At 37.7% G+C, this 27751-nt stretch overlaps 1 protein-coding gene across 1 annotated transcript; it reads right to left on the bottom strand.

Moving 5' to 3' along the window:
- Window positions 1–467: 467 nt before the first annotated feature.
- Window positions 468–27736, bottom strand: pdcd11 (programmed cell death 11). The gene is made up of 36 exons (XM_083523051.1): window positions 27612–27736; window positions 27248–27365; window positions 26047–26181; window positions 25483–25650; window positions 25191–25352; window positions 24747–24870; window positions 24488–24663; window positions 23984–24091; window positions 23687–23896; window positions 22438–22562; window positions 22209–22269; window positions 21976–22122; window positions 21370–21621; window positions 21059–21184; window positions 20697–20891; window positions 18218–18388; window positions 17761–17974; window positions 16641–16793; window positions 16442–16554; window positions 15430–15926; window positions 15288–15350; window positions 15117–15213; window positions 14920–15009; window positions 13060–13165; window positions 11814–11991; window positions 11494–11550; window positions 10782–10904; window positions 10532–10654; window positions 8444–8615; window positions 6821–6976; window positions 6036–6188; window positions 5629–5879; window positions 3208–3376; window positions 2876–3029; window positions 2525–2690; window positions 468–1026 (listed from the first exon to the last, which is right to left on the bottom strand). Exons 2-36 carry the CDS (start codon window positions 27344–27346, stop codon window positions 855–857), a joined length of 5466 nt encoding a protein of 1821 aa, XP_083379177.1. The 5' UTR covers window positions 27347–27365; window positions 27612–27736; the 3' UTR covers window positions 468–854.
- Between the last annotated feature and the right edge of the window lie 15 nt (window positions 27737–27751).

Below are 27751 nucleotides of genomic sequence, written 5' to 3'. Positions count from 1 at the left end.
TTTACTTTTGTGATTAGTCGACCGGTGGGGGTGCAGGTAAACAGCTCAGCCAGTTTCATCTCAAGAGGCGCCTCTAAGCAACTAATGCGAAACAACACCGAACTGCTGCAAGTGTGTGACGAGCACTGTTTACAAAAACAGTGTGTAACTACGCAGACATGATAGAAATGCATGATGATCAGTCTGTTTTAGCCTGACGTTTAAAGGCTATTGTATGTAGATAATAAAAAATGTGTTGTTCTGTCCGAAAGGTACTGCAAGTCGTTATTGGGCCTTGTATAGTGAGTAAAAGAACTATGACGATATGAACTAATAATCAGCAGTTAAACTTTACTTCCCCATTACTGGACATGTATCAGGGCCAACTCATTAATACGTTTTTTTTTTTATTTTGTACAGTTTGATGTTTAATTTTGTTCGTTTTTGAATAAAATGTTTTGTGGATAAAGCTCTTTATGAAGAGTCACTGATGTGGAACGGTTTAATTCATTCAGTTACAAAATCTTGCATTCATGGTAATGGTACAAACCTTCCCCCTAATCCCCCCACCCATAACTTCTAATCCTGTTCCATTTTTCTGTTCCATTTATTTAAAAAAAAAATTATAATTCTGGCCAGCCTTTAGATCATCTGTTTTTGTTTTCTTCTGGTTAAAAGGCTGATGTATATCAATCCTATTAAGTCGTCAATTCGATTCCACAAAACAATCCAGACAAGCAGATGCAATTTTACATGGAATCAGACATAAAAGCATAATGAAGAGACATTCCGTCCTTCCAGATGCACTCGATCAGGATTATTGTCATCATGTTTATTGGATCCTGGGATGAACAGTTCCAAAATGACTGACTGTTCTAGTTTGCAGCGTCGGCTCCTTTTGACTCCACGTACTCTTGAGCTTTTTGCTTCACTGTTTGGATGCTCTCGGGTGTGCCGTGCTTCTTCTCGTAGTCAAGGTAGCGCTTGAAGAAGAACTTGACCTTCTTTACAGACACACTCAGGTGGACCACACGATCAAACAGGGCCCTAGAGAAAAGGAGTCATTCAGATTTTGTTGACGTAATAAAGCAAATTATATTTGGACTAGTGAAAGAAAGAACACCACCACGGAAACAAGCAAACAAAAATAAATAAATCATGCTGCTGTAGCATTAAAGGTAAAGGAACAGACATTCAAAAATTAAGGCATGTTTAAAAAAATTATCCTAATACAAAAAAAATAAATAAATAAAAAAACCTAGAACAGCCAATTTATAACTTAAGGCCTAAAATTCAGATTATTGTTTTTTATTTTGCCAAAACTCTGATTATTGGTCATTCATGTGTTCAATGTAGCTTAAGAAAAGGATATACCGTAAATTCTGGACTATAAAGCGCACCCATATATAAGCCGCACCCACTGAATTTGACAAAGATTTTTATTTTAAACATAAATAAGCCGCACCTGTCTATAAGCCGCAGTCTCAACACTGAAACTAATGAACTTTACACAGGCTTTAACGAAAGACAGTGTCTGTTACACGGGTGAAACATGTTGTGGCTCCTTTAAGAGTATTATTGCATGTGTGCAAGACCGAGGAATATGTTCTTATTATTTACTGATGCTCATTTCTAAGTTTCTTTGACTAACCCGTAACGCTGTTGCCAAGAATAATAAAAAAGCACGAGTTTTGGAAACCTGTCTGTGTTCATATGATTTCTGTTGCAACTGGAGTTAGCGAGCTCTCCCTTCACCCAGACTCAACGCGTTACAACGGCTTGTATCTAAACAGTAGCCTACCAAGTAAGTCATTGTTCACTGTCTTCCTCCTTCCTTTCACAACAATTTCTTTTTGGAGTTTATCGTTTGGCAACATCGTGCGTTTAAAAAAAAGTTTTTTCTCCCGAAGCCGTGCAGCTCAGAACACAGGTGAGGTGCGTTTTTTCGTTTCCGTTCGGAAATTTAATTGGTCTAATGTTATGGGGCTCAGTTTTTTGGCTTGAAGTTTGTGAAACCGGGAAAAACCCAGGAAAATTCATAAATTAGCAGCTTCGTTGTTTAAGCCGCGGGGTTCAAAACGTGGGAAAAAAGTAGCAGCTAATAGACCGAAAAATACGGTAAATGCAAATTTGAATTGGGTAGTGATTCAAGCTAGGATGAAAAAGATCTGATGTGACTGGCCTGGAAATGTTATGTTCAGGAAAAGCTAATATTTTAGAACTATATACAGTAGAAAATACCAGATTTATTTACTACGTGTTGTGCAAAAACCATTATGTTCAATACATCACAATAATCCTGCTGATGACTAACATCGCTGTCACATACAGTAAGTCTCCTTATCAGCACACTGTAATCTTGTTTGTGTTGAATAATCCTGTTCCTATGCAGGCTTATCTGAACGACTGATAAATCCAGTAATCATACCACAGAACAATTCTCGACACGTGACGAACCCATCCCTAGTCTCCAATATATATTTAGGTTTTGGATCTGCAGTCGTATAAAGGGGACGTTTTAGCTTACAGGTTTTCTGCAACTCACCGGACATCTTTCTGCGAGCCATGCTTCATCATCAGGTCTAAAAAGACAGACCACAGGTCAGTACGTTTTGGATAGCTGCTCAGGACTTTCTCGAACATGGCCTTGGCTCGCTCTTCGTTCCCGTACTGGAACTCCAGCCGAGCAAATCTGATGATCAAGTCCACATCTGAAATGGCAAAATTATGGTCAACTATCCATGTTTGCAACGCAACTTGAAAATATGGATAGCTAAAAACTAATAACTAAAACGGAATAAATGAATAAATTACAATACATTTATTGCAAATATCTGTGAATAGAAAATGTAAAAAAAAAAAAAATCCTTATATAAAAAGAATAAATATTGCTCACGCTCTTTATTGGACAGACTCTGCAGTGCCCTCTGGAGGAGAGCATTGGCGGCGTCGCTCTGGCCCTGACGCAGCAAGAAGGATCCGTAACTTTGCCACACGGCCTTCTCCTGCCTAAAACGCTTGACCATGTTCTTATACAAGTTCTCTGCTTCCTGCATGCACACACACATTATAAAAATACAAACAGTTCTCAGTAAACAGACTTTTTGAGAAAAAAAAAAATGTTGCCGAAAGAACGTTTAATTCAAATGCGTGATTATTAGCTGAAGCAAAACGAAATTGTTGATCCGATGTTATTTTCCGTGTTCTTTTTAAGGGGCAGATTCTCACCTTGAGCTTGTTGGACTTGGCGTAAATATCTGCCAGCTGCTGGTAAACAGGCATGGGCTCGCAGTACTGAATGGCTCGCTCAAACACTTTCTGAAGACTCTCTTCAGTACCGTACATGTTCTCCAGGTTGAGCAGAGCTACCCACACATTCAGCTTCTCCTGCTCCTCCCTGCATAGCACAAACATGCAATCAATTAACCATGTACCAATGGTATTAAACATGCACTATATGGACTGGGACACCTGACTTTTTCCCCAATTTGTGGTTCTTCCCCAAACTTTTACAAAATTAAACGCACACAATCGCATAGGATGTTAGCTTTAGCATTACATTTTTCCCTTCACTTGAACTAGGAGACCCCAAACCTGCTGCAGCATGACAATACCCCATGCACAAAGCCAGCTCAATGAAAATAGGGTTTACTTGAGCTGAATTGGAAGATCTTTGAAGCTAAAATGTTAAATGGGATGTTCAAAAGGCAGATATGAATCTTACGGTCAGGTGTCCACAAACTTTTTCCAGAGATTTTCTAACCATCATCTGGTCCAAAATTTAAAAATTTCTTTTTGGGACCACATGCAAAATGTCCAGTGACACTTTTAAAAAATGATTATTCTATAGAAAACAACAAACAGTCTCCAGAATTAGTTGTCAGTTTAAGGCTTTTTTTATTTTAGATATTATATATTAATCTATATCTATTAAGAAAGAAAGAGAAGAAAGAAAGGTGATCACGTGTGCTTTACAGCATATCCCATGATCAGAGCACAGGGTCAGCCATTATACAGTACCCCTGGTGCACAGAGGGTTAAGGGCCTTGCTCAAGCGTGGCGATACCAGCACTTGAACCCCCGACCTTCTGATCCTTAACCACTGAGCTGCCACCTTTCCTTTAATATTAGTAAGTATTATGTGAATATTGTACAAAGTACATAATACTACACAAACAAAACTCAAATCATTGGATACCTCACACTGTTTACAGTAGAGCCTGTATGAGAATAAATGTATTTGCATACATATAGAGATTTACAAGTGTTTAGCAGACACACCATATCTAGCGCTTTCTTTCTTCCATGATAACTAGCTTTTATAATTGACATGGTTTAAAATGTATAGATTGCTTTATAACTTCCTTCTGCTCAACTCGGATAAGATGGAAGTACTTTTTTTAGGACCACATGCAGCTAGAAGTACATTTTTCCGATTACGCAGCATCTATGGATGGTGTTTCTGTTTCAGTGTGTACAGCAGTCAAGGACCCCGGTGTGATTATTGACCGTAGTCTTTCCTTTGAGGCTCACGTGAATAATATTACCAATATTACCTTAGAAATATGATGTCGTTACAGGATGCAGAAAAACTAGTCCATGATTTTGTTGCATCTGGATTAGACTACTGTAACGCTTTACTGTCTGGATGTTTGAGTAAGTGTATAAATACGCTTCAGTTAGTTCAGAATGCAGCAGCAAGTGTCCTTCCAGCAGTAAGTAAACTGCTCCCTATTAAATCTCGCACTGATTATAAAATACTACTACTGACGTATGAAGCACTTGAAGGACTCACGCCGCAGTATCTGAGTGAACTTCTGTACCATTATGATCATCCACGCCTACTTAGAAATAAAAAGTAAAAATGCAGGTTATTTGTTTTCATCAACGTCCTGGGGATCCATGAAATTACGGACTAAGAACAGGAACTCTGAGGATTTGGATTGTAGTCAAGGTCAACAGTCTGTTACACTGACACAGGACTACAGTTTGCATCTGATCACCATCACTGTACATCTCAATATCGTTTAGCTGTATTAAATGGACATTCGGTGCCACCCAGATGAGGACGGGTTTCCTCTTGAGTCTGGTTTCTCTCAAGGTTTCTTCCTTATGCCATCTCGGGGAGTTTTTTTCCCTTTCCACTGTCGCCACGGGCTTGCACATCAGGGCCATAACTTAAAAATGAATGTTCTTTATAAGTGTATCACCACATTATCTGTTTAAAGCTGCTTTGAGACAATGTTCATTGTTAAGAGCGCTATACAAATAAAAATCAATTGAATAGATTTGCATAATCAGCACAACTGGTATAAATGGGTAAAAACATGAAAAAATAAAAAAAGATTACACTAAATTTAATTGATATAAAATCAATAAAAACTAATCCAGTCTTTAATTTGTTATACTATTTAAAGAAGTCTTAAAAAAAAAAGAAAAGAAATAATTCTCATGGCCAAAGATCTGTTGTTTAAGAACATTTAAGGAGTAACCCATGACTTCCTGTTTGACTCAAATATTCTGACACAGAGGCCAAACAAACATGATGAAGAGAAAGTGCAAAATTTTCAACCTTTTGTAAGACCTTTTCTTTTTGTAAACCAAGGGTGCCATTAATTCTGGAGCTGACTGTAATTCTCAGGCACGCACCTGAAGGAGATGGTTTTGAGGGCTCTCTCAGCGACAGCACGAGCCTGCTCGATCTGTGTGGCCTGCAGCTGGAATGCCATGTACTGCAACCAGAGCAGAGACGAGTCTGGTGACGAGAGCAGCAGCCGCTCAAACGCCTCCGCGCTCTCCGGTCGGGCCGAGGGCTCCATGAGCTCCGCCTCCAGCTTGCTAAGCTTCAGCTCCGCCTCCTTACGTTCCAGCTCTGCCTCCCGCCGAGACTTTTTCTGTGTCTGGGAAAGAAAACGGACGGGTTGAGGAGAAACGTTAAAGGTAGCGTAACCTTTAACTCGATGCAAGAAGGTCTGATAAAAAATCAATTGTTAATCGAAATAAATTTTTACCTAATCAATATTACTTTAATCATTATAACCTTTAATTATTTTTACCTTGCTGTGATCGTCCTGCTCTTCATCGCTGGACTCGTATGCATTTTGGGCGGAAGATGCAGGTTTGAGAGAGCTCAGCCCTATGTCCCACGAGAAATCAGATGCTACCTGGAGCCTGCCTGGTTCTTCTGGGGCTGCAGCTTTACTTTTACCCTTTAAAAAAAAAAGGAGCATTTTGAGTACCTTTATATACCTACCTTATGACTGGACTGATAAAATTGACCTTCCAATCCAAAATACACTATACAGACAAAAGTACACTTGACCGTAAAATTTGTATGTGCTTTTTAAAGTTCCTATTACACATTTAGTCCCCGTTTTCTATTATAACAAGCGCCATTCTTCTGGGAAGATGTTCCACTAGATTTTGGAGTGTGCTTGTGGGGATTTGTGATCATTCAGCCACAAGGGTGTTTGTAAAGTCAGGAGCTGATGGAGGTCTGTGGTGTCTAATGAAGGAATCGTTAAGGTCAGAGCCTTCTAGCAGGCCACTCAAGATCTTCCACTCTAAACCATGTAAACCATATCTTCATAAAGCTCACATTGTGCACAGGGGAATTGTCATGCTGGAACAGGTTTGGGCCTCCTAGATCAAGTGAATGGACTATTTACTGCTATACAATGAATCCTTTACAAGTGTGTCCTTTTAACTTATGTGGTTCTTCTCCAAACTGTTACCACAATGGCTGAAGAAATCAGCTGCCCAAATACATTTGTCCACACTGTAGTTAAAACATCAAAGGAATCAAATTGTTACAAGAAATATTGCAAATCTTTAGACTCACCTCTTTCTTTGTTTTGTTCTTGTCTTTTTCTCTGAAATACACCTCAACTCCACTATCCTGATCTTCAGCTTGTGGCTCCTTCGCAACTTTTTTCTTCCTCTGTAACTCTGCAGCCTTTTCTTCTTTCTTTAATTTCTTCTGTTGCCCAGCTTCATTCTGTAGATTAAAAAAAAAAGCGAATGCATTCGATTAGAATATTTACACCTCCGCATCCCGATGAGAATCATGTAACGAAACCTCAATGCAAATCAAAAACTTCAGTTACATTTCCAAATTAATCAGAATAAATGTTCGATGCGAGAATATATTTTCTCAGTGACTTTGTGGCTGGTGCCAGTTTGGTTGGTTCAGGTGTAAAATGTCCTTCACTTGAAATAGGAGACCCAAACCTGTTCCAGCATGACAATGCCCCTGTGCACAAAGCCAGCTCTGTGAACACATGGTTTTTCAATGTGATCATATAGGTTGGCTTTTGGGAGGTAGAAGGAAACTAGATTTCTGGAACTAGAGTACTCTAGAGTGTAGTAGAGTATAGTAGAATATATATACATATATATATAAAAACACGGGTGTAACGCTACACTTATTCGTACCAAAATTCGCTACAGGGCTTTCAGTTCGGTGCACACGAATACCGAATGCAATCCTTTTTACATACATAGTTTTAGAACATAGTTACAATCTGTGTAAAATCTCAGTTTTGCACTGAAGTCATTATGTAGGGGAGTGGTAGCTCGGTGGTTAAGGTGCTGGGTTACTGATCGGAAGGTCAGGGGTTCAAGCCCTGGTATCGCCAAGCTGCCACTCTTGGGCCCTTGAGCAATGCCCTTAACCCCTTTGTGTTTCAGGGGCACCATTTCTTTCCTTCCTTCCATCCATCCATCCATAAAACATACACAACAATGCCAGGGGTATAAAAAAAAGAAACTAAAGTTAGCACAGTGTCACTGCGGCTTCTCGCTCCGTACTGAAATAAGAGTTGTTTTGCGCATGCATGAAAACGCTAAAGGATCCATAGCGCTAGTGTTATCGGCTAGCGGCTAACGCGAGCGCTATGGATTGTTTAGCGTTTTATGTCCAGCTTCAAGAATTTCAGGGAGTGAATGAATGAAGGATGAAAGGATTGAAGGCATTTATTAAATACTTAACTGTTTCATCAGATCTTTAGAAAATTAAATATTAAAATGTAAAACACACATTTACATATACATCTCTGTATTACCCAAATGGGATCCAACAAATGTAAACATTGAAATGAAATGTTTTCAATAATGTTGTTAATCAATTTAATTTGTCAATTTACTTGATTACTCAATTTAATCAATATAATAAAGTGTATTGAATTAATTACATTTTTTATATTTTATAAAATAGAATACAATATTATTTTATATATTATTTAACCATTAAATTGTTTTAAAATTGTAAACAGTTGAGGTTTACAAATGTTAAGAACATTTGTAAACTGCGTTAATAAGAACGACAAGCAATTTTATGTTTTGCATTGAACCGAACCGTGAATTTCGTGTACTATTACACCCCATATAAATACACACACACACACACACACACACACACACACACACACACACACACAGTGAGCATGCACAAATAGAGACACACCTGCTGGCTCTCAGACATCTTGCGCTTCTTCGTAGCATTTTTTTTGTCGTGCTTCTCCTTTGCCTTTCCCTTGAGGCGCAGTGGAAGCCCAAGGGATTCTGGGAGAATGTCTGCTTTTCCGGTGTCCTCGGGGAGCAAAGAGAGCTCCACATGGCCGGTCTTTGCGTCAATGCTAAACATAAAAACAAACATTAGGAAAAATCCCACAGCACAAAAACATCACGACAATGTGACCTATAATTTCTACATACTAGATTAAGTTTCAACAGATAAAGAAAGTTGAGTCCTCGTGCTGTGTGTCAGGTGCAGAAGCTGCTTAAAAAAACAGACACTAGTGCTGCAGCATTACATTAGAGCAGGGGTCATCAACCTTTTTGAAACTGAGAGCTACTTCTTGGGTACCGATTAATGTGTGTACACACAGTTTTTAGTTTGATCTGAAATAACACATTTTCTCAATTTACCTTTTATTACATGTTATTATTAATAATGAATGATATTCATCGATGTGAAGACACTGATCATGTTAATGATTTCTCATAATAATTATCAACAATGATTTAACAGAGTAGGAAACAGCTATTTTTTAGAAAAGGCCCGTTGGTGACCCCTGCATTAGAGGGTGCAGAAGTGGAAGATCCGCTTGTCAGTGCTCAGACCATATGCCACACAATACAACAAATCAGTTTGCATGGCCTGTGTCCCAGAAGGAAGCCTTTTTTGAAGCTAGCTCACAAGAAATCCTGCAAACAGTTTGCTGAAGACAACCTGTCCAACAGCATGAATTACTGGAACCTGGAATGTCCTGTGGTCTGATGAGACTAGGATAAACTTGTTTGGCTTAGATAGTGTCCAGCATGTGTGGTGACATCCTGGTGAGGAGAACCAAGAAAATTGTGTGTTGCCAAGCATGGTGGTGGTAGCATCATGGTCTGGGGCTGCATGAGTGCTGCTGGAGCAGAATATATGATGTCCTCCTTTAGAAACTGGGCCAAACAGCAGTTTTCCAACATAATAACGACCCCAGACACACTGCCAAGATGACAACTGCCTTGCTGAGGGAGCTGAAGGTGAAGGTGGTGGAGTGGCCAAGTATGTCTCCAGACCTGAACCCTATTGAGCACCTGTGTTGCAGCCTCAAGTGAAAGGTGGAAAAGTGTCATGTGTCTAATATCCAGCAGCTCTGCGATGTCATTATGGAGGAGTGGAAGAGGATCCCAGCAACAACCTGTGCAGCTCTGGTGAAGTCCATGTCCAGGAGGATTAAGGCAGTGCTTGATAACACTGGTGCTCACACAAAATGTTGAGTTGTTTTCAGAGGACGGTAAATCTGTACTGCTATAACAAGCTGCACATTGACTACCGTAAAATAATACCAAGTTTCATTTCTATAGTATTGTCCCCTGAGAATATATAAAATGGTTGCTGAAATGTGAGGGGTGTACTCACTTTTGTGACATACTTTATATACAGACACACCATTACAATTTAGATACAGTATACATTTGGAAAAGCTGACTTTGTTTGAAATGAAAGAATGTCACGAAATCTGAAAATAGAAGAATGTTGCCAGAATATGAGAAAACAAGACAAAAAAAATGTTAAATAAAATAAACGGTCGTCTTCAACACTTGCATGTGATGAGGGAAATTTAGGTTTACAGAAAGCCAGTGTATAAAATGTGAAGCGAAGATGTAAAATGCTGCCCAGGATGAGTATCAGAGCGAAGCCGGCCTGCTGAGTTCTGATCGATTTTGGACAAATGGAGGAAGTTTGAGCTGATGCCAAGAAGAAAGATGCTGCAGTAATCACTGGAAAAGTGGCCGAACACCAAAATCATCTGTGACCTGACAGGGTTTAAAGTCTATGATGATACCATGGTTATGAACATTGAGAGAGAGAGCTGATAGTAATCATCTAGACTTGGAACTTTGGACAAAAACTTCAAATTCAGAAACCGCTACAGCACTTCGAAGCATATCAAAGGCACTGAACACCTTTTATAAACTTGGCTTCTTAAGGAAACCTTCATAGCTATAAAAGATTAAAAGATTTCCAGACCATTAAACAGTATCTGTGCAATCTTACCTAAGAACTTTGGTTGTCAGCAGTGCATTCGGAGAGACGTGTTTGGGGAACAATTCAGGATCGATAGCAAAGTAGTTTGTAGCGTGTTGAAACTTGACTCTTCCTGTGACTGATCTGGATAATCTTTTACAAATAAAGAAAAAAATTAGTTTCTAAGTTACTGATTGCAAATACATACAAATTATTATTAGATAATTTGCCAAAAAAAAGAAAAAACAAAACAAACAAAAAATCTTAATGTGTGTAATACCTGATGAATATGCCCATTTCTCCAACGTTCTTAATATAACCCTGGATGATCTGTCCCTCCTGGAGCTCAGAGACAGAGCTGATGTCCACATCTTTGACTTTCAAGAATTTCCCAGAGTGGATCCTGTGTACAATTCAGCAAATAAAATGAATATGAAATACTATTTCTATCAGCCAGTCTAAAATATAGTAAATCAAAACAGGACATTTATATATTTTTTTATAAAAAGTTTAAAGTTAACATCTATACTGCAATATGGCAAAGTCTCTAATCTTTTTGCAGGCAGGTAAAAATTACAATAAATCCATCAAAAAAAGTTGTCATGAACAATGATTTTTTTTGCCAATTCTTCAGAGCCACAGAGCTTCTATTCCTGTTCTTGCACAAAGAGAACACCGTTTTTTTTGCTTTTTTTTAATAATTGGTCATCAATTTATTTATATACATTGTTGTAATATTAATTATTAAATACAAATTGTAAATAATTAGAATAATTTTTATTATTTAGGTTATTTAGGTTATTTAGATTAAAAACGGATCATTCAAACAATCCATTGTCTATTATTTAAAAATATATACATTCAGCAATTAAGGGAAATGATTTCCACCTTTGACAGAGAGAAAGGAAAGAACAAAAGAAAGAAACAAAAATAAAAATGAAAGAACAAAAGAAAGAAAGCCCCAAATTTTAAATAGATCTGCTGTAACACACCTGGACAGACGCAAAGACACTTGGAACTTTCCATTTTCTTCACCAATGATACAGCACCTGAGGACACATGCAAAAATATTTTGTTTATAAACCCACACACACACACACCTCATCTTTATTTCTTAACATCTGTCTTTTACTGCATCAACTTATTGTGTATTGCGCTTTTGGTTATCGATTGTTTCCTTTTTATTGATCGTTTCCGTTGATTTTTCACTTTTTTTTTTTTTAACAAATTCTCTTTTTATGTTCTGTTATGTTTTGTTGTTTGATTAAATTAAATAAAAATAAATGGCACTTGTAAACACTGAAACACATACCTGACCATCTGGCCTTCTTTGTATTGCTCAAGCGGAGCGTTTTCGTAATCGTCTGATAAATCGGTTATGCACGCCGTGCCGGAATTCCCGAACGGCAGATTCAGAAACAAGCCCTTCTGGGGGTTGATTTTCCACACCATGCCCATGGTAACGACCCCCTTCTCGAGAGTGTGCGTCCCTGTGGGAACACAGGAAACAATGAGCTCACCTGAGGGAGCCACATCATGATCGCAGTGGTGTGTGCATGCAAAAACATACGAGTATACACATACATTATATTTTATATATATATATATATATATATATATATATATATATATATATATATATATATATATATATATATATATATATACACACACACACACACATACTTGAGTGCGTGTTCGTGTGTGTGTGTAATATAATATAATATATATATATATATAAAAACCCTAAGTTGAGCGCAACATTACCTTTATTATTATATTAAACTTGAAAACATACACAACAATGTCAGAGGTATAAAAAAGAAACTAGAGATAGTGCAGGGTCACTGTGACTACTCACTCCATAATGGAAATCAAATTGTTGTGCATTGTAAAACTCATTTTGTTTTGCGGATGCGCAAAATAGTGCCACTTCCGTTTTTTCGAGTCTCGCACTAGGAATTTTTTGCTGTTTGCTTCAAATATTTCTTTTTTAAAAAGTAAAAAAATCCTGACACTTCCACGTTTCGAGGGAATAAATGAATAAAGGATGGAAGGAATGAAGACATTTGTTTAAGTATGCTGAAATACGTAGAACATATCTTTAGAAAATGATATACACACCTGTATAACCCAAATGGGGTCTAGCAAATGTAAACTAATGCATTTAATTTTTATCCATTTAATTTTTGCCAATTTATTTAAATCCGGAAATACACACACACACACACACACACACACACACACACACACTATATACAGTACATATATATATATTCAGCATATGACTCAGCAAATTAAAAAAGCACTGGGAAAGCTGGCGTTAGTTGGCAGAGCAGAATACTGTGAACCCAAAATCAATTTTAAGTCTTTTTTTTTTTTGGGGGGGGGGGGGGGGGGGGATTATCCATTACCGCTACATCAGCTGTATCTGATCCTCAAACTGCATTCTGCTATTACTGCATGAGAGCATGAGATAATGGTTTATCTTTTTTAAAAGCACATCATGTTTTATTAACACCACGACTTCTTTGAGGGGATCCGCTTTCAAATGTTACCTATAAGGGAAAGTCTGAGAAGGGAAAGCTTTTTGGGGACGACCTGGACGACCTTCGCGGAGACACACTGGCCATGTTTGAAGAGCTTTTGTGGGTGATTTGCCTCCTGGGACAGAAAAAAATAAATAATTCAGGAGTTATTTTGAAGTCTAGGCACAACATTTTAAACAAGTTCAACAAACTACTCTGAGATGCAGATGAGCATCTGCTGAAATTATTTGGTAGGTGTTTTACAGCCAAGGTGGAAACTTAATAGATCACTTGGCAAATTCGATTTTTTCTTTCTTGGGTTCAGTTTAAAGTTCAAACTTTGCCTTTGAGGCAATCACACACATAAAACATATGCATAAAACAAATGAATACTTCTGGCATACATAAAAGAGGCATGTACAGTATCAAATCAGCAAGTATTTTACTATTCAGTGAACAATCACAGCTTCATGTCAAGAGCTTGAGTTAAAGCAAATATCAACTATAGGAATGAGGACAAAATGTGATCTTATTGACTCTGATCATTATTTATGGTGCTATTTTGAGAATGAAAAAAAAATCTGCTTATCTGAGACACACAGCAGTCTCAGGCTTGCTCACAAAAGAATTCATAAACACAAAACTTCCAGTAAACAGCAGTTCTGATGGTGAAAAAAAAATAGCTGTGTAAATGAGAGTGCTCAGAGGAGAAAGACCAGATGTGTGGTGTGAGCGGATAGGGACGCTATGGTAACTCGAATAACCACTCTTTACAACAGTGTTGAGCTAAAAAAGCATCCCAACACATCAAACTCAGAGGCGGATGAGCAACAACAGCACAAGACTAAAATCAGGCACTACTTTTGTCAGCTGGGAAACTGAACCTGAGGCTACAGTGCACTAGGGGTGACGCCGAATAGATTAATATATGAAGATTCGATGCTTCGATACTGATTTCAACTACCAATCTCACAGTCGAATCTTCATAGAGGTGTGTTAAAATGAGGATCATGCCATTTCGGTTAAATGGGGGTGCTCAATGTCTGATTTTACATACAACTACCGCGCTAATTTTTATTTTTATTTTTTTTAAACATACAGCCCAATACATTGATGCTGCAAATACAAATTTGGAGCTTTAAATAAATATTTTTAAAATGCGTGAATAAATCCACCCCTAACCAAAACCAAGGAGCATCTCTGCAGCAGGGGTTAAATTATATATATATATATATATATATATATATATATATATATATATATATATATATATATATATATATATATAGGGATTTAAATATTTGATATCTGGGAAATTATGTGGTTATATTCTGTTCAAATTTTGTATTGGTTTTCAGTGCATCGATGTTGCAATGCATTGCAATTTAGCCGATTTAATTTGATTTGCTGACGTGAAATGCAAATCCCGTCTGCAGTTATTTGCATTTTTTTAAGGTCATTGATCCAAATAGTTTTTGGATATTGCTTGTCCTGTATAAAGATACATGGTATATGATGTTCTGTAAATCTTGGCTTTAAAATTTGACGAGGAATCGGCCACGTCGTATTCACGTACACGTGACTATCGATCAACTATATGCAAGATTTGACAATTCTGATTCTACTATCTAAATCCTTAGTCGGGGGAAACCCCTCTAAAGTGGACAGAGGTTCAAGGAAATGGAACAGTATAAATAAAAATAAATAAAAAAATAAATAAAATAAAATAAAAAAATCACCTGGACATAAATTTGTTTATTCAAACTGTATAAACTCGATGTAATTCTACTTTTATCATTACAGAAAAAAGTCCTTGTCCACCATTAACTGAATTGCTGCTTGTATCCAGCACAGTTTAAGTCTCGATCTTGTAAAAACAGGTTTACTTACTCTAGGTTTTGTGGTCATTGCCAGCAACTCCACCAGTCCAAAGACTTTCGGGGACACTTCAACATGAAGACACTTTGTCTTTGGAATGTACTGTATGCAAGGGAAAGTAACACATTAAATAAGAAAAATAGGTGAAGTTATTCAGTTTGCATGAAAAATGAATTAGTGTTGGATGCTCACATAAACACGGTGCTTACTTTAGATACATAGCACGTGACCTCCTGTCCAGGTTTATAGCTCTCCCATTTAGACGTGTTCACCAGAGAGGTGACGTCAACACTGTCGTCCAGTTTACTGAAAGAAAGTCGTGTTAATGCAGTGAAAATGGCAAACAAATGATGTTACTGAACTAGCAGTGTTTCATGTACCTGGGGAGGAGAGTGAGCTCAGGCATAGAGAAGACGAGGTTGGGATGTGTGATGGGGAGAAACCTGTGGAGCAAAGTCACCTTCGAGTCATACCCATTCTAAAACCTGCTATTCTTAAATGATTTTTAAAAAATTTATTTACCTATGGCTCTTGATCTCACGACCGCCGAGGACCCTTGCCTTAACTTCAGTGCCGACCTTAAGAGATGACGTGGGGAATCCTCCTATTTTGGGCGACTCCTGGACCTGAGAAACGTGCACGCTTCCCGTGACTCCATCCGGCAAAGTCATGAGTACGCACAGAGGTTTAATGGTTTTAACCGTCGCTGTCACAAAGGCCCCGATCTTATATTTATTATCTTCATCTCTATTCTGAGACGTGGTTTGGTTGCATTTTACAGGAGCTGATAGCTGATAGTCTACGAGAGCTTGTCCACCCAAATCTTCGCTGCTGGGTTCAATTACAGTCACGGTCACTTTACGACCCACAGAGAGCTTTTCTGATTCAAAATGGAACGTTCCGTTTAGGTGATTGCATGTGGAAATGACGGTCAGGTGACCGGTGGCGCCCAATGAGATCACGGCAAAGTCTTTGTCCACGTACTGGACGGTTGCGGAATACTGGGAGCCTTTAGTTAACTGTAGAAATGAAAAGGGAATACAACTTTAAAATGTAAATTATATGGAGTGTATACATTATAATATATTCTACAGAAGTCCTAAGAGGCCATGCATTATAATATTTCTTTCCTTCTTGTTTTCTTGTGATCTCGACTTCAATTTTTTGCAATCTTGACATAACGAACATCGTTTCCTCATGATCAGTGTTTCATTTGTTTCTGTGAATTCGGCATAAGAGCATGTTCTAGAGGCAGCATCATGGATAAGAACCATAACGATATTTAGCTGCGGGTGTGTGGATGAGCCACAGAAAAAAAGAAGTGATCACGAGAAAACAAAAATAGAAAAAACATTTTCATTAATGGCCTATTAGGACTTTCGTAATATCCAGTGATAGAAGATAAATCAATAGATCATAAAATCTGCCCGTGATAAACACACAGCAAGACAAACTTCCTTAATTTATTTTGCCTGAGCTCATGCCTGAGCCTGACACACAAAAAATCTTTAATAGTACTTCCCTATCTACTCACTTTTTTCTTCTTCGCTGTGAGCGTCGGCAGAAGGGACACGTGCACTTCAGAGGTCAAAAGATCAATGTGAAGCACCACAGCAGTGACCTGATTGCCTGGTGCTGTGTTCACATCTAGAACATCCACACCTGTATTGTTAGTGACAATGTTTCTGACCGCAATGAACGCATGCAAGAGCGCTGTAGCTTGATGGACTGACCTGTTACGTGGTACTTTGAGGCCAGCACTGTGGCATGGCTGAGCTGATCAGAGGTCAGGACGACAGAGCCGTCCTCTCTGGTCACGTCGACGGTCATCTTGAGTTTATCCCCCAGTGACACGGAGGAGAGCTGCTGCAGCAAGTCTGAGTCAACTGCAGGGAGGAGAACAATAAACCACAATCCATCAGAAGAGATGGAAATTCAAGGCAAAACCTGAATTCTCTGAAAATTGTGTTGGTTTTCAATCATATGTTTATGATTGAAATAACTATAAAACCATTTGATTTGGTTAATTTAGATCATCTGTCTGGTTTAAAAAAAAACTCAATTGAAAGCAAATTACACGGATTGACGAATATTTTTTAAATGCGTGAATAAATCCACCCCTATAACCCAAACCCAGGAGCATCTTTGCGGCAGGGATTAAAATGTATCAATTTTTTTATGCTTTATACGGATTTCAATATTTAATGTCTGGGAGATTTTGTAAAAGTCTCTTCTTTTCAAATTATGTTCATTTTTATTATTTAAAATTGAATAAATATCAGGACCATCAAAGCACCCTCTTGCGGAGGAGTTCTCACTGCCGACTTCAACCGTGCCTGTCCACTTGAATTATAGTATTATAGCGTCTCAAACCTGCTCCACCATGACAATTCCTCCTGTGCACAAAGACCTAGGCTGAAGTGTCCTGCTATAGAACTCCAGCCTTAAACCTACTGAATCCTTTGGAATGAACTGGAACGCTGCTGACGGCACCCCAGGCCTCTTTACACTACAACAGTACCTGACTTTACAAACACTGTTGTGGCTTAAATGAGCACAAATCTCCACAAACACATTCCCACTCTTCTGGTATGATGCTCCACTAGAATTTGAAGTTTTTATAACAACAAACTAAATGTAGAATGGGATGTTCGAAAATAACAAGTATCAGGTGTCGACAAACTTTGGTCCAAAACATTGAGATAAACATCTTTCACTCTAAAACGCTGATTTCAATTAGGTTTTTAGGTCTAATACCAAGTATGGATGAAAATTTAACTAAAGAAATATAAACTTAATAATGTATTTGTTTCTATATTTATTTTCATTCCCAATCATTCATTTCTCGCTTACCTTTTGAGCTCATTGCGTCGTAGACAGCTAATCTTTCACGCTGACCCTGGATCATTCTGGCCTGAGCGCTGGATTCTGCCAAACTCACATCCGATACCTTCAGACTGATCAAGAACCGGTGCTTCTCCTCATCCAAGTTGGTCACTTTGGCCAGCACGGTCTGTCCTACCTCAAACACTCCTGCAGTGTCAGTGATGAACTTGTCAGTCATAACCTATTAGACAGAATTAAATAATAGATCACTGATTAATAAAATACTCCATAGTGTTTGAGATTTTGTTCCACTTAAGCATTTAATTGCACCTCATATTTCTATTTTGTGGGTTCTGGGCATTTGTTCATGTTTTTTTTTAAATTGGTAAGAGCAAATGATACCAGCTTTCAGTGACTGATTGGATCAAAGCAATACAAATTATTTGCAACAAAATAATTATAATTATTTATTACTGTGACTCACAGCTTTAGGTGCAAGGCCAAACAGGCCGTGGGGGAAGCTGACAAAGACGCCATAAGGCATGATGTTCTTCACCCAGCCCACCATCACCATCCCCACCTGCAGCTCAGAGAAAGACTTAACCAGGTTTTCCGCCTCGAGAGCCGCAATCAGTAGGGGCTTCTTACTGAGAATCTAAATGGTTTGGTTAAGAAACAAAGGATTATGGGAAGGTCTCTAGCACTTTCTCTTGTGATGGAAATCCAAACATTTATTTACCTTAATTGAGATGCTCAGGATAAACTAAGCTAAATGCTGGACATGAGTCGTCTCAGGCAGTGAATAACATAATAGCAAAAGTATGTTCGTCAATGTGTATAAATCTATCTAAGCCAAGGCATGTATCTAATAATTCACATGCATTTATGTGTAGGACACATTCAATTGGGAACCATTTTTAAAAACAACACCCAAGATGCACTCAAGTGGAGAGTTTAGTGGTCTGCAGTGAGGAAGGAAAAAGGCTTAGATTAATGTGTCGATCGATACCTGGACATTTAGCAGGATAAAGGCATATTCATGGTCAATGAAAATGTAACACATACCACTCAGACACCAGGAAGCAGCACAAGGCAGAAATAAAAAATGCTCTCAAGCTGAAAGACGCTCTCAAGAATCAAATTCTCCCAAATCATCAAAAACTTTGGAATACGCCACTTTTGAAATAACAGTAAATCTGTCGAGTGTATTTTGTTTCTGAAATTTGATCACACGAAATTCCACATTACGACTGATCTATTTAATAAATCAAACAGAATGTCTAAATCTGGGTTTGAATAGTGGAAAAGTGCACAATAAATAATATTGTCTGGTGGAAAACTACACTACTGGGTCACAACTAGAGGTCGACTATTCAATCTATTTTGCCATAGACATCGATTTTTCACTACGGGTGCCAATTAATCACCAATTAATACAGACCTGGGCAAACTACGGCCCGCGGGCCACATCCGGCCCTTTGTACGTCCCTGTCCGGCCCGCGTGAGGCCAATCATAAATTACAGGGATGCACCGAAAATGTTCGGCCGAAATACCTATATCACCAAAACAACACGGCAGAAACACAATTGTAATGACGCAATAAAAAAGCGCAGCCAGCACACGGTTATCTGGATAAGAGCAACATGTCTGCGGTGTGCGGAGAGCGATGTGCAGAACATGCAATGCTGAAATTTCAAGAGGGGGTGTATCTGCAAAGAGTTTCTCCAAGTCGGGTTTATCACCTGAAATCCAAACATCCCGATTGCCTTCTAAATATGAGAAGAACGCGGCGCAGAAAAGTAAAGTCAATCCAAGCATGCGCACTCCGTCTGTAGAGGACGTTTTTGAAAAGGCAAGAAAGTTTTCCAGTGATGGTGCCAAGGCAAAAGGCATAACACAAAAAATTATGGATTTCATTGCCTTTTGAATTTAATTTTCATTTTGGTGCATCCCTAAAATATTATCGTTGGTGTGGCCCTCTGACACAATTCAGGTTTCTCATGTGGCCCCTTGTAAAAATTTATTGCCCACCCCTGAATTAATAGTACCAACGATTGCTGGAACTATCAGCAAAAACCTATACTGTTAGGTTTTCCGGGATGCGTTATACAGTACGAAAGCGGCCTCTAGAGGCGAATCACTGACACTACATGCTGTTTATCTAAAATGTATTTATTTTGGATGTAATTTTTTTTTGTTGCTTTTTATTTTAGTTTGAATGAGTCATTTTTTTTTCTCAATATTTATTAATATAATATGTTCATATTTAAATTAGCACATTTTCATGATTAAGTACTTTTTTTATTTTTGTAGTAAAAATCAGTACTATATTACATTAGTTTTTTGGGTTTTTTTGTTTTTTTTTCCAGTATCCATTTTAATCAACTATCGGTTAATTAATCGGTTATCTGCAAGTATGATCGAACCTAGCTATCTGTATTGGTAAAATCCGACCCGGTCATGATCATTATTTGAAACATCAAAATACTTAAGAGTATGTCTAAATAATACCCTATGAGTGGAAATGTATTTACACCTCCAGTAAAAAGTCATTTTCTGCTTCATAAAGATGCCCTAGGTTTGGAATTCCCCATAAAAAAAAATAAATAAAAAAAGGTGTTTTAAAGATTTTTAGCCAGATGTTTTATAAAGGCAATGGCTTAATACGCATAAAAATAGTAAAGAAATAATTTATGAATGATAAGAAATATAAATTATATAAGAAAAAATTTTATTGGAGAAAGTCTACAAACTACTTCCTGTCTTCTTAGGGTTTTCCATCACTATTTATATACATATGTATATAAATATACATCAATGTTGCTTTCAGAAACTAACCACAAGAAATACACACACCCAACTATATAGCGAAAACACTTCAACCAAACGGTGAGTTTCACGAGTTCATGACATCACATGAACGTTTCTGCTGAAATAAAAGCAAATGAGCCCAAAAGGATACGATGATTTCCTTGTTTTGGCTCAGACACACAACATTGGAGATGGTGTCTCCTTCCTGTAGACCCGCCAAAAGCAGAGGGCAGTTGGACACATGGTCAGAAAGTTGCGCCGTGGGAAGCAGAGCAGGTATCTCTTCTGGGAGAATAGACACTTCAACAGCAGTATCGCTTTTCGTGCGTACAATCACTTCTACTTTCTGAAGACGTAGGAAAAATTAAAGATAGAAAGAAAATCATCATTACAATAATAATGAAAAAAAAAAATCACATTTGGGTTTAACCTGCAAAATTCATTAGCACTAAAAGTTGTTCCTTTAAAAAAAATTTTAAATAAAAAAATACTAAAAGGTGAACAATACTTGACCTTTCCGATTTTAAAGTCGAATTTGACGTGTTGACCCTTCTCGATGTCCCTCTGACTCACTGCTTTAAAGGACAGGAGCAGCTTCTCATTTTTAACATCACATTTAAGCACTTTCGCTTTCACCACCTGTTCAGTAGAACAAAAACACCAGTTCTAAGTTAAAGAGATAAAAAAAAAAAATGATTTAAATGTAAATGGCCAAAATAATGGAATTTTTTAATGGGACTCATTGATGCCCTGTTCATTTTTGTCAGGTGATCAGCTTTTCTTTTTTTTTTTAAAAAACAACCCAATAAAAGCAGTTTTCTAACCTGTCCTATGTAAAAGAGACTACACGGGTTGTCAAAGGGCTCTGACGTCAGCTCAGACATCGGCACCAGGCCCTTAACTTCACCGTAGAATTTTACGATGCAGCCAAAATCCTTGATGCAGACGATAAAGCCGTGGGATACGAGACCTACACGGGCATCCGCATAGGACAGGATAAGTGGGAGTGTCGTCTCCATCAGAGCCTTTTTCCTGCTCATTGTGATCTTCTTATTTTGGTAGTCCACTGATAAAACCTGGAGAGCAGCCACACACACACGTACAGTAGAGAAAACATTTATTCCAAGAAAATAGGGGAAAAAATAGATTTTTTTTATGCTTAATAAAAATAAAGATAGATGTTAGTCATGCTAAATGATTATAGAAATGTTTATGATTAGGGTCTTTGTGGGGAGTTAATTTTAGTAAGTAAGAGGGTTGGAATATATATATACACACACACACACGTTTTCTTTATTTTTTCAACCATTTTCTTTGTATTCGGTTATTATTCATTTTGGATGATGCGGAGCATCTAAATAAGACGTTACTCCAAACCTATTATATTCGAACAAAAGCATTAATAGAAAACCCTATCAAAAATAACTCACTTTACATTTGAGCCTCATGCCTTCCTTGTATTTTTTTTCAGGGTTGTTGAGGATTATATCCGCCAGGTGAATTCTGGGAACGAGGCCTTTAATGTGGTCTGAGATTTTGATAATCAAGCCGTACTTCTCCAGGCTCTGCACCGTGCCCTGTGAACACGCACCACACGTAAGAACATGCAGCTTTTCCATTTGGAGAAATTCAGGGAACCTTGAGCAAGTTTAGGTTTTCTTACCTCGACCATCTGCCCTGGTTTAATATCTTGATAGCTGTAGAAGGGCGATTCGATGATTGCCCTTTGAAGAAAAGGGTTAAGAATTTTAAAATATACTAAATATACTAATATATTTTAAAATATATTAACCAGTTTTTAATTCATTTACGGAAGACTGCATTTCCACAGCGTGTACTAATTTGTTTGACACATACACACACATTATATATATATATATATATGCACTTACTTGCGCAGCGTAGCCATGTGGATCTGCTCCATTGGGCTGTAGTCTGTTATCCTCAGTGTGTGTTCAGGCTGAGCGAGGAGTCGGTTTGGGTTAAACACCTCTTTGGATTCTTTCAAATGGCTTTTCTAAAAAGAGCAGACAAATAAAAAGAAAATTATTTTCAAGATGAAAATTTCACAAATATTAAAAGAACCTAAATCAGATTAGCATTCAGTTATAACCTTTCGTAGCTTAAAAAAAACAAACAAACAAAAAAAAAACAATCGGCGCATAATGCTAACATTCATTTACTCCTTATGAGATTATTAACTCTATTGTCCTGTCAAAATACTTAAATATTGGACAACATTTGCACTTTAGAAGCACTAGCTAGCATTCATCTAACACTAATCTAATTTTTTTACCACAGGAAAAACTTAACACACAACAAAAACATGACTGTCATCTTCCAGTCATAAACTTTAGCTTTATACCTGCGATTAGCTGATTTGCAGACATTCGCTTACATTTGTACACATTAGCTTATGTTCCAACACATTTGCATACATTTCTACACATTGGCACACATTCTTATTCTTTCTGGCCTGCTATGTAACACAAACATCCAGGAAAATCTTAAAGGATCATTTTTTCTACTTTTCCCAACATTTCCCACAATTATTTATTCCGTTATATCAGATATTTTTGAGCAAAGAGCTTGTTTTTGATTTATTTAGGTCCTATATACTGCTTAATAAACTTGTTTAACTTTAAAATAAAATATTTCAGAGTCCTTATAGAAAAATCCCGTAAGCACAGATGACAAAAAAATAAGAATGTCCTCTACTACAGCAGTGAAAACAAATGCAGGATGCAAATATTCACAGAATAAAATAAGGTGCTTGTTAAATTTGTCCAATTCTTTCAAAATGTATATAATGGAAACATAATATAATGTTTAGAAGTGTGCCACACTTTAGGTCTTGTCTGACAAACTGCTTCCGGTTAATTCTGTTTTGAGTCAAGGACTATTTGGGTTTACTGGATAAACGTTCCTGCTCCTGTAGTAATTAGTGTTTGCTGCATCTCATATTCACAGAATCCATAATTGAGATTTTGAAGGTTTGCCATTAGTGAGCTACACCCAACCATAAAAATAAAGTTTGCACCTTCAAAGACCATAAATCAGACCTCAGTCAGGATGATGTCCCCCCCCCCAAAAAAAAAAAAAAAAAAAAGCTGCATGTCCGTGGTGTTCGGTGCGACTCACGTGCACGAAGGCAGTGGTCCCATCTGGCAGCTCCATCATGGCTCCTGAGTGGTGGTGTATGGCAGTCATCTTGCAACCATGCAGCACCTCACCTATTCGCTCACTCATTACGTTGTCAAATATGATGCCCCCTGGTGGTAGGAGGTGGCTGCGCAGAGACAGACCCACCAGACGAGAGGACGGGTCCACATAGAGAATACGAGCTTTCACCTGAACAGAGAAGGATTTTAAGGACTTCAAAATATTCCGAAAAATGTATGATTATATATTTATAGTCGACATTTAAGGATCGCTTACCTCGTCCCCTACACCGTAAGTGGACAATTTCTCGGGGTCGATGTGCATGAAGTCCACCAGTCCGGTATACGATGAGAGAAATGTTACTATCAGGCCATGAGCTGTGACCTATAATAAATAAAGGCTGATGAGTAATGAGTATATGAGAAATACTCTTTGGTGGAAAAGCCAACAGTTAAGTGTTCTTTTTGGTTGCTAAATATAAAGATGCTTAATAATAATAATAATAATAATAATAATATTAAGTGCAACAATCTCGATTTGGACTAAACAGGATATTATAAAAAAATATATTATTTTTATAAATATATTATATTTATATCTGTTTTTGGTTCATAGAATAAAACTGACCTGCTCAACATATTCCATATAAAATAAATACAATGATTATAATAATAATAATAATAATTATTCTCTCATCCTGTTCAAATGTTCGTGTTAAATTATGCTGCGACGTTGTTTATTCTTCTTCACTATTGAATTCATGTCTTCATTTATTCATACCTTCTTAATGCAGGTTTGGACCAATAACCCGGGTAAAAGGTTACTCAGTGTCCAACCGTGCTGCGTCTCTGCGCAGGCCTGATTAACCGCCGTAGGGTTTATAGAAACACGCACCACCCGTCCCTCATTCTTCACCTCCTCCAGTAAGACCATCATGTACTGCCCTACTATCAGATCTGTAAGATGAAACAAACAAAATGTATTATCCTTCTAACCTTTATAAAGATCATGAACAAAGTGTTTATTGACAGGTTTTTACCTCTTTTAGTTGCCTCGGTTTTATCGTTTGCTTTCTCTTTGGGCAGGAAAGCTTTGGTTCCACTCACTCCAATGTCGATCAGGTAACCGTGATCCTCGATGCTCTCCACACAACCACTGAGAGTCTGGAACCACAGAGAAATATCAATTCAACATATTTTTTTTTTGTGCCTCTCTATTCATCCATCTCTCAATCCATATGAAACTCCCCCCAAATCTGATTTTAAAGGTTTTGTAAAATCTTCCTCTTATTTATCCACCGCTAATCAGTTATACAACAAGCAATATTCCATATTCATTTTATTAGGGGTGTTTAAATATACGGTCATTGGTTCTTTATTCTGTTTGAAATGTTTTAGCACATTTTTTGAGAGAGTATAAAAAAAAAACCCACCAGAAATGTATATGGTTTGTATGTGAAATTGACCGATTTACGGTTTCTCACCATGCCTGCTTTCAGGGAGCTGGAGTTGAGCTCCTTGTTCACCTCTTTCGGGTTGATAGACAATTTAAGACTGATAAAACCCTCTTTGGACAATTCCAGGGATGAAACCACACATCTGACCAACTGGCTTGGGGTGAGGAGGTTGGAGGGAGACACAAATTCCTGTACATGGGGGAAAAGATTATAAAAAATTTTTTTTAAGTAAAAGCATTGTTCATACATAATAAAATAGGGTGTTGTAATGATAACTATCAATTGATAATTAAAGAGTACAATATCTTGACTCAGTTACCTCAAGATCGGTCCCAGAGTCCAGTGCATGGCTCAAGATCTTTGTGTAGGCCTCACAGACGCTAGAGACGGGCATGTAGCCTTTAAGACCATTAGGGAGACCGAGTACAACCTCAAAGTTTAAGAGCTCCCTCACACAGCCGAGCATCATGGTGCCCACCTTCAGATTCTGCAAGAGGAGGAATAACCAGGATGAGACGCAGCTTTAATTATTTCTTTGCAATAATACCGTTACAAAGTCGCCCAATTATCATCTATGTCCCAATCAATCCAAAATTAAACACGGTCCGTGTTTAACGTCGTCTAAATTAGATGATCAATAGTCTGCATACTCAATCTTGTTAAATCGTGATATTGTACATACACTATATGAATAAAAGTAGAGACACCTGACTTTTCCAGTCATATGTGGTTCTCCCCGAAACTTTTACCACACAATATTTATAGAATATATAATGACATTTTTATTTTCACTCGATCTAGGAGACCAAAAGCTGTATCAGCATGATGGAAAAAACAGACTACATGGGTTTGAGTGGGAGAAAATAGCCTTGTCAGCACCTACCTTCATATGGAGAATATCCACGTTGTTCGCCGTGTTTAGCTTCAGACCACCTTCGTTTTTTTGCCTCTTGGCCGCCTTTTCATCTTCATGCTTGCTCTGAGATTTCTTCTTCTTTTTCACTACGGGTTCATGAGTCTACAAACGCATCCGGGAAAATGTTAACGTCTGATCCTTTTGTAGGTCATATAAACATGGGTGCACAGTATGACGTTATACAGGGGGTCCCTGTACATACTGGACATCAAGACCCCCCACATAGTTTTACCTCCATTTAGCACAGTAGCAGACAGTTTTAACCATTTATTCATCACTGTCTGTTTAAGTGTTTCTGATAGGTAAAAAATAAACCTCAATTTACTGTGATAAATGTATTAAAATTCATTATTAAATGCTTAAGTAAAACATTATTAATAAAACTACTCATTAACTTATTTGCCCCATGGACGAATGCCAACCATAACATCTGCTCATTCCCACTATGCGACAGAACCTTTGATACATTATATGGACAAAAGTATTGGGACACCTGACTATAAGATTCATATGTGCTTTTTAAAACATCCAATTGCACATGTCTCCATTTGGCATTATAACAATTTCCATTCTTCTAGAAAGATGTTCCACTAGATTTTGGAGTGTGCTTGTGGAGATTCTTGCTCATTCAGCCACAAGGATTTAAAAGAAATCATGTCCTGAAGTGTTTTATCTTTTACTAAACTGAAAATAACATACATACATGTATATATACACTATATACATATACACACACACACACACACACATCATAATCATAATAATAATAATAATATTCATTAAAAAAAATTGTATCTCCTAAAATTAATGACAAAAACCTGCGATGACATAAAAATGAAAAGTATTTTGTGCTGATTAAATATTAGTTTTAATCCTGTTACAGAACACTGACACTGGAGACTCCTTACCCCAATGAAAAATAAACATCTCGACCAGACCTGAACTCACTGACCAATCTAAATCTCAACTCTGGTCAGTGAGAAGTTCCTGACAATGAGTGTATAAATAATGACATGTAGTACAGAAGGCAACAAAATATAGTTCAGTGTCGAAATCAACAACGAAATCAATGTGTGTGTGTGTGTGTGTGTGTGTGTGTGTGTGTGTGTGTGTGTGTGTGTGTGTGTGTGTGAGTGAGGAACACTATCATCATCAGGGCCTGAGTTACCTCAAAAAGATTGTCCACTTCCACACGAGGCTTCAGAGGTTTCTCAGAGGTTTTCTTGGCTGGGCCACCACGTGGGAAATCCGCCTCTGCTGACGCCATGGTGCTTTAATACAAATAGCTGAAAGAAGATCACTAGAGTGAGATCTTCTCAGAGAAATGCATGCAATGCATATTTACTATATTCACACTACAAGCATCAAAACACGCAAAATCTATTCATCGATTGAGAAAACGTGTGCAAATCCACAATCATGACACCATTATCCAGACTCAGAAGACCTGAATCCATGTAACCCTGAATATTTACTAATCACATGAAGCCTAACACTCATTCAGATCAAACCAATATCTCTTCAACACTCACTTTCTCAAACCTGATCTATGAATATCTCCTGATCTCCTCCATCCACACACTCACATGTTCGCACCGAAAGCAGCCATGTTGATGACCCGGAAACAAACAACCCAAACACATAAAGGAATGAAAACAACCAATAGGAGATA

Source organism: Silurus aristotelis, assembly GCF_946808225.1.
Source record: "Silurus aristotelis genome assembly, chromosome: 20".
In the NCBI taxonomy this organism is placed as follows: domain Eukaryota; kingdom Metazoa; phylum Chordata; class Actinopteri; order Siluriformes; family Siluridae; genus Silurus; species Silurus aristotelis.
The sequence above is the reverse complement of the archived record's forward strand: the minus strand, read 5'-3'. Positions and strand labels throughout refer to the sequence as shown.